The 9,648-nt window shown below is 50.2% G+C and overlaps 1 protein-coding gene across 1 annotated transcript; it reads left to right on the forward strand.

The window, feature by feature from the left end:
- The first annotated feature begins 444 nt into the window (after positions 1-444).
- On the forward strand, positions 445-9,642 carry LOC146959965 (uncharacterized). Its single transcript, XM_085772748.1, has 13 exons — positions 445-1,084; positions 2,073-2,279; positions 2,747-2,896; positions 4,002-4,082; positions 4,207-4,378; positions 4,468-4,556; positions 5,004-5,083; positions 5,172-5,296; positions 5,402-5,501; positions 5,731-6,009; positions 6,645-8,366; positions 8,533-8,631; positions 9,289-9,642. Exons 1-13 carry the CDS (start codon positions 489-491, stop codon positions 9,387-9,389), a joined length of 3,801 nt encoding a protein of 1,266 aa, XP_085628874.1. The 5' UTR covers positions 445-488; the 3' UTR covers positions 9,390-9,642.
- The last annotated feature ends 6 nt before the right edge of the window (positions 9,643-9,648 follow it).

A 9,648-nucleotide genomic window follows, 5' to 3' on the forward strand; every position in this document is an offset into this window, starting at 1 on the left:
TCCTCCATCCTCCTCCTCCTCCTCCATCCCCCTCCTCCTCCTCCTCCTCCTCCTCCACCATCCTCCTCCTCCTCCTCCTCCTCCTCCTCCTCCTCCATCCTCCCCCTCCTCCTCCTCCTCCTCCTCCTCCTCTCCTCCTCCTCTTCCTCCTCCTCCATCCTCCTCCTCCTCCTCCTCTTCCTCCCTCCTCCTCCTCTCCTCCTTCCTCCTCCTCCTCTTCCTTTTCTTCCTCCTCTTCTTCCATCTTCTCCCCCTCCTCCTCCACCTCCTTCTCTTCCTCCTCTCCTCCTCCTCCTTCCTCCTCCTCCTCTCCTCCTCCTCCTCCTCCTCCTCCTCCCTCTCCCTCCTCCTCCTCCACCATCCCCCTCCCCCTCCTCCTCCTCCTCCTCATCCTCCTCCTCCTCCTCCTCCAGTCCGACAGGTGGCGCTGCTGCAGTTCTTAAATCCAGAGAAGAAGAACCATTGCTAGAAGAACAGCATGATGGGATATGAGAGTCCTCCGGCGGCGCGTTGCCGCCATGTCACCTAGAGAGAAACATTTAGCGCTTCTCTCTGTTTTATGCGTAGTTAGTCTCGCTCTTTATTATATTCCTACTTTTCTTTACGCGACTTTAATTCTCGGAGTTTGTTGCATTGTGTGTTATTATCACAGCGGAGCGCCGCTTCCCGCCAGGCTAGGCCTCAACCCGCGGGCTGGCCTGACCGCGCCGGCCGCGTTGAGGCGCTGGTTGTGGGGCTGGGGGCCGACCGGCGTGTCGGCGGCCAACCGGGGGAAACCGAGGAGCAGCAGCAACAGAGCCGCCGCCGCCGCCGCCGCCGCCGCAGGGCACCGGGAACCGGAGGGACACTTCAGACAACCGCTCGGGGAAACAGGGATTTATCGGAGGGAAGCTTTGGCGAGTGACTCGTTTCTTTTCAGTCCGCGGGATTTCCTCATGGGGAGTTACATCGGGAAGCCCGACAGCCCGGCCGCCGAGCCCGGGAGGCCGAGAGCCGGGAGAAACCCCCGGGAGCAGCTGCGAGAGAAGCTGTGCAGACCCAACCACGCCGTGTGCACCCCCAACAGGAGGCTGTCGTTTGCTGGGTATGTTTATGTTTATAATCAAATCCCGTCACAACAACAACGTGCGCCGCCGTGAGGAGGCAGCAGCAGCGTTGGAGCGGATGAATCCTGAAGTCAAAGGTTCAACATCTTGGCGGGTTTGATGTCTTCACTCTTTGACCCGATCAGCTGCAGAGAGCTGAAACTCACTGTTTCACCTCCTATTTGCGCTCTCTGAGATTTACATGCGTTGCTATAAATAACATCAATTTTTGAACTGTTAGGAGGATGAAACTATAAACTTACTATAAAAATCGAGTTTGTGATCAATTTTAAAACACGCTAACATCAATCAATACATTTTTCAATTTGTATAGCTTTGGTTCATGACAACTTGATAATTAAATACCTTATTATTCTCAAATGGAAAACGCATAGATAGAATAAAATGTGAATTATACTTACAGATAGATAACATGGACTGGAAACAGGCCTGAAACTGTAATGTATACTAAATGTATGGCATTGGGTGAATACATACTACATAATATGTTTATAACGCCTGTGTGTGAGTTGAGTTACACAGACCCGAGAACAATAAAGACAAAGGACCTGTTGTTGTCGCAGGTGTTAAAACTGTTCCAACCTTTACCATGGCAGCCGGTTATTCAGCGAGATTACGATGTATGAAATTACAAGAAAAACAACAAATGTTATCATGTAATCTTTTTCTTTCAAAAGGCAGATAGGATAAAGTATCAAAGACATCATTACTATTACATACAGGTAACTTTGTAGTAGTATATATTCTCCATGGACTGTAGAGGCTGCTGTTATTGGAGGAAAACACATCACACATTGCAGGAGTGTATTATCAAAATAAAAAACAACTGCGGTGCCAATACACTGTTGATCACAGCACTGCAGCATGGGCTCTGTATGATGTAGGTGTTTTGTTTATAAATGTGTACATCTCACTTGATGCAGGTTGGTAACATGCATTATTTTGCTCTTGTCTTCTCTCCTGCAGAGAGCCGCTGGGCGCCGTGAGCCGGTTCACCATCACCCCGCAGCGCCATTACCCGCTGCAGCAGCCGGGCGCCTCGTCTGTGGGAGTCCTACCTCCTGTCAAGTGGGACGGTTTCAGGAAGAAAAATGTCCTCAGCCCACGTAACTCCCCAGCTGCCCTCAGTCCCGTCACCGTCAAGATCGCCAGGCCCAACCACAACACCCCCAGGTTTCTATTTTAACACACTCTCACAGTCTGTCAACATTGTGTGTTCTGTGTTATTTTATAATTTTTTTCATTATCTTGGAATAATCTGTGTAAGGTTTACATTTCATTACTGTGTCCCATTTAAAAATTTGGGTCATCTATTTTGCCTCACTGAATCTTTGTCACACTTGTATCATTGTTTTGAGGTAATGCAATGGAGACTTCTCAACATCAACCTGCACATATCACTGTTTTAGTTTTATAGACGGAACTGAAACATGATCTTTGAAGTTATTTGTTTAGCAAATTAGCAAAATATTTCCTGGTTCTGAGTAGCAAAATTTGGTTGCAACTTATATGATTGTTGATGTGGCTTTGTCTTAAGTAAACTGCATTATGTTTCTAATATTTTGTAGTTCAGTAAAACCAAGATTTGTGGCTTTACTGACCAGAGTTGCACTGTTTGCTGTGTTTCTGTCCTCTTATAGTTTGGACCATCTGAGTTGTTCAGGGCTCATCAGGGCTCCTGCAGATCCCTGCTCCAGAGAAAGTGTCCTCAAGGTGTTAAAGGAAAGTCGTAAGAGGGAAGTGGAGGATGAGGACAGGAGCTTCACGACAGAGCAGAAAAGTAAACGAAGGTACCAAGCTAAAACAGAGTCTGAGCTCTATTTGCTTAAATGGGCTTTGTAAGTATTGTGAACACTGTGTGTAGCCGTCATTAGCATTAACAGCTGTTTGCAAATCTCGCCTAGAGCTTCACAGACTGTTGCATTTACAAGACAAGAGGTGGCATGATAATCCCTCTGAGCAGGACTGCTTTTAGGATGGACTGGGGGCAGCTGGTTAGCATGCTAATCTGAGTGAAAGTGATAGTGTAGAAGAAATAGAAGAAAATAGATCAGAGTGTAACTGTTGGTTTTGCTTTCGAACTAAGATAAGATATGCCTTTCATTTATGTCACAGAGGGGAAATTCTCAGCATCCCAGCATCAATGTGGGAGGTGCAAGGAAAAAGCAACAAAGACAGCAACCCAAAAAGCCTGAGGCAATAATATAAAAATAACTAGAACCACTGGAGACCGTTATTTACAAGTAAAGGAATGAAACATCGGTTATTGCTGATTCTGGTCATGTAGCCATAGCAGATATCATACAAAGCATGCAGGGGCCAAATAAGTCACTCAATCCTTCGCTGGTCAGTTTGTCTTGGCGTTAACTCTCTCTGAAGTGTTCACTGACTTGGAGCACATACAGGTTAGGGCAGGTTTCTGTTAGCTTGAACATGATGTGGCAGGATTTAGACAGACTCTCTTTCACCCTGTTGCTGTCAAAACGCCTGCTGTTTCTGGGTGAGGAAGAAATATTGATGCATTTGCCAAATGGTGTTTTGTCTTGAGCATTGGCTCCTTGTCCCCTAATGGCGCTACTCAACCTGGGAAAACCTAACCACACACTGATAAAATATAATACAAGGTAGATTTAATTGGAAGCATGAATTTAGTACTGAAGCTGAAATGTTGTCACTTGAATTTAAGGTCCCTGAAACTACAGAGCCACAAACCACAGAGCCAGGATTAAAAAATAAGAAGGTTTTGAATTTCGCAGTTCATCCAAAATGTTTAGGTGTTGAAAGAGTTGATTGAATTTTGTGTCAACATAGTTCTGTAGCTGTGGCAGTGAGGGGTCATACATTTACTGAATTGAAATATTAAGCGTGTTTTGTAATCCATATTTATTTCCCAAGGCGTAACGACAGCGGTGGAAGTGCTCACTCTGCTTTTGAGCCTCTTTTGCCCAATGGAACACCGTCACAACTGGTCCCTAAGTGAGTGAAATGAAATCTCCCTTTTTTTTTCAGTCTTACACCGCTACTGAAGCTCATTGCACCACATGAAGTATAATGTCGCTGGCTAAATGTTGGTGGAAATGCTTTCCCTCCTCTCCTCCAGGCCAGGGAGCCTGAAAAGAGGGATGACCTCGCTGGCAGAGGAGTCCATCATGAAGAGGTCCCGCACGTCCTCCATCAGCTCCGGCAGCGGGGCTCACGCGCCGCGGGGAACGCCAGGCACCCGGCGAAACCCCATCCACAGCTCCTACAGCTCCTCAGTCGGCCTCTGCCAGGTAACACCTACCTGTTCGATTACGGTGCATTCGACCCCACAGTGATGAAGCGGAGTTGTTGAGCCTGATCTCCGTGTTTACCTTCACAGTGGAAGAAACCGTCTGCTCCCAGCTCCCCTCTGTCCAGCCCCGGCTCATCTCGCTCTCAGACTCCAGAGACGGCCGCCAAAAGACCCAGGTATGTATCTGCTCCAGTCGTCCACATTTAATCTCTTATTATGATTTTTTTGTTTTGTTTTGTTAAGATCAGATGCTGCTGACTGGCTCATCTGATCACGATTCGTTTTTTTTTTTTTTTTTTAGTTTATTTTGGTCGTAACGCCTCATTGCGCAATAGAAATTACAACTCAACATAAATACAGGAGCGAGACAAGATCCAAGCAAAGATGACAAAATGGAAAGAAAAAAAAATCACAGAAATAAACAAATCAAAGTAAATGAATAAATAAATAAAAGTGCTGGAGTAGATCCATTGTGATGACGTTAATATGACTGAAATCACAGCTCACTCTTTGTCATTCGTGTGTAGTGGTTTTTGTCAGATGACGTTGCACTTATAAATTCAAGATCTTACCACAGGTGGTCCAGCCACATACGATGTTTAAACTTGTGGTTTTGTTCCCAGAGAGGACGATGGACAGTCTCCCAGCTCGGCCTCCTCGGTGAGGTCCGACCACACAGCGTCAGACAAGGCACCTGTTACTTGTAAGTCAGGTATAACAACCACTGAGCAGACGTCAACACTGATTTGTGATGTAGGATATGGAGTAATTATGACATAATGTTGTTGCAGCCAAGCTGACTCCAGTCCCCAAGGTCCCCGTCACTCCCTCGACAGACTCTACTGGCAGTGGTGGTGGGAAGCGGAAAAGGAAGATCCAGCTGGTGTCCAGCCAACGGGACGATCACATCTCTCTGGTACGAAGAACTGCCACGTTCTCACATCCAGAAATCTGTCGTTATATAGTTCACGTGTCAGAGTTGCCTACATGTGTTTCATTCTCCATGCTTGTTGATTGGCAGCCCCCACCTCCCGAGCTTGGCTACACCATCACTGTGAAAGACCTCGATGAAGAGAAGAAGGCTGCAATCAGCAAGATCCAGAAAGTCCTGGAGACGCCCGGTGAGTAAAACACCCGAGCGCCCACTGTTTAATGTCTGCCATGTTTGGCTCGCCTACATTCACACTTGTATACTTCAGCGCTGGTGGAACGACAGGCTGCCATTTATTAACCGAGCCTTGAAGTATCCTGCTGCCACCTCCTGCAACTATTAGGCCTCAGTTTTTGGCTTTTGATTGGATGAGCCGCCAGCTTGACCTCTGACCTTCCTGTCGATTTGTCCTCATTTAGCTCCAGAGCCGGAGAAGTCCGTCTCGACCCCAGCCACCACCTCCAGCCAGCCCGCCTCCTCGACCATCTCTACCACCACCACCACCCTGAGCAGCCTCCTCGCAGCTCCTCTTCCCACAGCCTCCAGCGCCGCCATCCCAGTCATCAACCTCGACCCCAGCCCCGGCAGCAGTGTCGGCGCCGCAGCCGCAGCCTCCAACCCGCTCCTGGAGGCTCTGAAAATGAAGACTAGCTCTCCTGCGAGCTTCACGTCTGCTGCTAGCACAGTTACAACCACAGGTACGATCACTGAGCCGAGGTGGTTTCATCTGTGCTCCCATGTGTTTTTGTATTTAAGAGGAACTATGTGACCCTCCTCCCGGCCATGTACATTTGTTGACGACGAACTCAGCGAGAAATCAATCAATGGAGCGGTAGATAACGTTATATATCATATACGATGTTACGATGTTTATATTTGTGTAGTTTACTCGGTCATAAACAAGAGGTTACGGGTTACGGGGCATGTTTGTGTCGTTTTGCACAGAGACGAGAGCTGGGACACCGGGTCAAGGATCCTGCAAAGTTGATTTTTAGCCGAGACGCTACGTTGAAGGCAGAGAGCCTCCATTCTCCCTTATAACAAGTCATTAATTTATTTATTTTTTAATACTTTTTTTTTTACATATTACAATAATTCAGCACAGAAGACAACAAAAATATCCATCCTGATACAGTATCAGTGACTGTATAGCGACAAGTCATTTATTAAACCATCACAATTACTCCTAAACTGTTTATTTAAGGTAAAAATGTAGCATAGTAAAGCTTAAAAATAGTGCATAGTTCCCCTTTAACAATCTCATTGTCTGATATTCACCTGGTTTTTAATTAAACATGTTTTTCACACCATAATTAAATTGTTCTGTCTGCAGCGTCTGCATCAGCTACACCAGTGCAACCCAGCAGCTTGAGCCTGAAGACGATGACTGCGGTGGATTCCCCACAGCTGCCCCCGGCCTCCCAGGCTCAGTCCTCCACCGCTGGCGTGGAGCAGCAGCAGCCGTCTGCCTTTACTCAGGTCCTGGGTCAGGTCTTCAAGGCTTCCAGCAGCAGCAGCGGCGCCACGCCACCCGTCGCGGGAGCTGGCCTGTTTGGACTGGCGGGCCAGAGCAGCGCCCCGTCTGCATCCACAGCCTCCAACACCATCACCGCCGCCGCTGCTGCTGCCGCCAGCAAACCCGAGTCACTCAGTAACACCAACCCTCTGCTGTCTTCAGGGTTCAAGCCCATCTTCGCTGTCACCGCCACCACCTCCTCCTCCTCCTCCTCGGCTCCAGAGAGCAAACCCTCTGTCCAAAGTTTCAAGCCCATCTTCGGAGCCGTCACTACAGATTCTGGCTTCGGACAGTCTGCGTCTCTCGCGACCGCCAACCCGGCATCTACGCTTTCTTCGACTAGTACATCCTCAATGTTTGGCGCAGCGACGAGCAGCACCACGGCCGCGTCGTCTGTTTTCCCGGGCTTGACCAACACCCCCGCTGGAACGACGGCTGCTGGCTCCAACGCCGCCACGCAGCCTGCAGGCGTCAAGTCTCTCTTTGGAAACTGGTCCACGCCGGCGCCGACGAGCACCAGCTCGGCCGCGGCGCAGCCTCCGAACGCAGGGAGCACGTTTCAGTTTGGAGCTGCTACCACCACCACCACCGCTGCTCCAGCCGCCGCTCCAGCCGCCGCCACCACGACCGCGAGCAACGGCGCCTTCTCGTTCGGTGCCGCGCAGCCAGACCTGCAAGCCGCCGCCAACCAGAAGGTGTTTGCTTTTGGCCAAGCAGCGCCGAGTCAGAACACGACCACCGCTTCGTTCGGAGGCTTCGGCATCGCCAACACCGTCTCCACCGCCGCCCCCGCCACCACCCAGTCCACCTTCAGCTTCGGGAAGCCGTCTTTTGAAGCGCCACCGGCAGCACCGGCGTCGACCTTCGGCTCCACAGCAGCGGCGCCAAAAGGATTCAACTTTGGAAGCGCTGTTACATCTTCTGCCCCTGCCCCCAACCCAAACCCCGCCCCCGCCCCGGCTCCTTTCACTTTCGGGGCAGCTGCTGCCGCCACGGCGACCACGTTCGGGGCACCTGCTGCCACCACGTTCGGCGCACCCGCTGCGACCACGGCGACCACGTTCGGAGCAGCTGCCGCCACCACGTTCGGCGCACCTGCTGCGACCACGGCGACCACGTTCGGAGCAGCTGCTGCCACCACGGCGACCACGTTCGGGGCAGCTGCTGCTACCACGGCGACCACGTTCGGGGCACCTGCTGCCACCACGGCGACCACGTTCGGGACCCCTGCTAAACCGGCGTTTGGAGGCAGCACCGCTGGTTTTGCTTTCGGCGGCTCCACCGCCTCCCCCGCCGCGCCCACGGCTGCACCCAGCTTCGGCGCGGCGACCCAGACTCAGAACGCCTCCTCGACCGGCTTCACATTCGGCAGCGCCGCTCCACAACCGGCGCCCGCGGGCCCCGCCCAGCCAGCGCCCAGCGGATTCAACTTTGGCGCCAGTATGCCATGCCCCCAGTTTGGAACACCAGTCGCCAATAACCCTGCACCGGTTATGGGAAACTTCAATTTTGGGGGCGCTACTGACAAACCAGCTTTTGGTAAGAAACAAAGACGAGCTCTGTTTTAATTATTTATTTTAAATCCACCGTAACATTTAGTTCCTCCTATAAGCATGTTTAGCCTGTTCTACATTTGTCTCTGTCCCTGTTTGGTTCAGTGGGTGTGTGGTTGGTTGGTTAAAGTTACGTGCTTCTCTCTCTGCAGGGACTTCAACCCCATCCTTCGGCCAGAGCGCTGCTGCCGGCCCCATCGGCTTTGGGAGCCCTGCAACTCCAGTCCCAGGCTTCCAAGCTGCTCCCTTTGGTATGTGTTTCTATAAGTGCCGTTGTTTGACAGGAGTGGTTGTAGTTGTGCCCCCTGTGAGCCCTTAGCAACCACAGCTAGTCGACCCATGCTGGTGTTAATGAGGAGCAGTGGATGAAGTGCTGCAGACACTTAACATCACTGTTTGTTCCTGCAATAGTTAGTTAAACCCTGCTGGTTTTTGTTTATGTAACAGCAGTAAGTCAGAGGAGAATCTGTAAACATTAAAATGAGGTTGATCTCAATCTGGAACATGGGTAACAACTCTACTGAAATACTGAGAACTGAAGAAGGAAGCTCTCTCTCTCATGTAAAACCACATCCGTGTATCTATAGAAGACACACGAGAACAGGGGAAGGTCACTGCCACAGGTTTACAGTGGTGGACGGCATGCAGCTTTCATTTGTACCTCATGTTAAATTGAAACATGAAAGCATGACTACAAAGTACTGGTCTTATTTGAAAGATTATCTTAAAGACTCCTTACCTTAATCTGCAAAGGAAATGCAGAAACTAGAGCAGGGTAGTGAGCGTGCACTGTTACTCTGTGTTCAACAGACATTTCTGTGTGACACAATTAGAAGTAGAAAGAGTATAAAGAAATGTAACTTATGTGACCTAACGTGTCCCTGTCTTTGTGTGCTTTTTTTCTCCAGGGTCTCCGGGGACTCCCTCCTTCTCTATTGGAGCCGGATCGAAACCATCCGGAGCCCGCCAGAGGCTGCAGGCGCGAAGGCAACACAACAGGAAGAAGTAACCTGCCACATGTGTCGACACTGCTTTCAGAGGACTCCAGCTGTTGCTGCTATGGCTAATCTGGCTAACATTGCTCTGTTCTAAGCCTAACATCCCCCAACCAGGCCGCCACCATGCCCTCTGCTTCCCTCCCCCTCCTCCAGTGGGTTGCGCTGGCCCGAAAACGTTGTGTTTGCAGAGGAGTTAGAAAGAGCACACCAGCTCGCTGAGTTCATGCTGCCTGGATGATCACATGGCTCGGCGAGGGAACGTAGCAGTGA

Source organism: Trachurus japonicus, unplaced genomic scaffold (assembly GCF_045865225.1).
Source record: "Trachurus japonicus isolate A0001 unplaced genomic scaffold, Traja_1.0 AP030829.1".
Lineage (NCBI taxonomy): Eukaryota > Metazoa > Chordata > Actinopteri > Carangiformes > Carangidae > Trachurus > Trachurus japonicus.

Bases quoted from the DNA above. Each gene is read 5' to 3' on its own strand.
- LOC146959965 (XM_085772748.1), top strand. From the start codon at position 489: ATGAGAGTCCTCCGGCGGCGCGTTGCCGCCATGTCACCTAGAGAGAAA. The intron at 1,085-2,072 runs GTATGTTTATGT...TCTCTCCTGCAG, and splicing joins AGGAGGCTGTCGTTTGCTGG to AGAGCCGCTGGGCGCCGTGA. The intron at 4,379-4,467 runs GTAACACCTACC...TTACCTTCACAG, and splicing joins CCTCAGTCGGCCTCTGCCAG to TGGAAGAAACCGTCTGCTCC.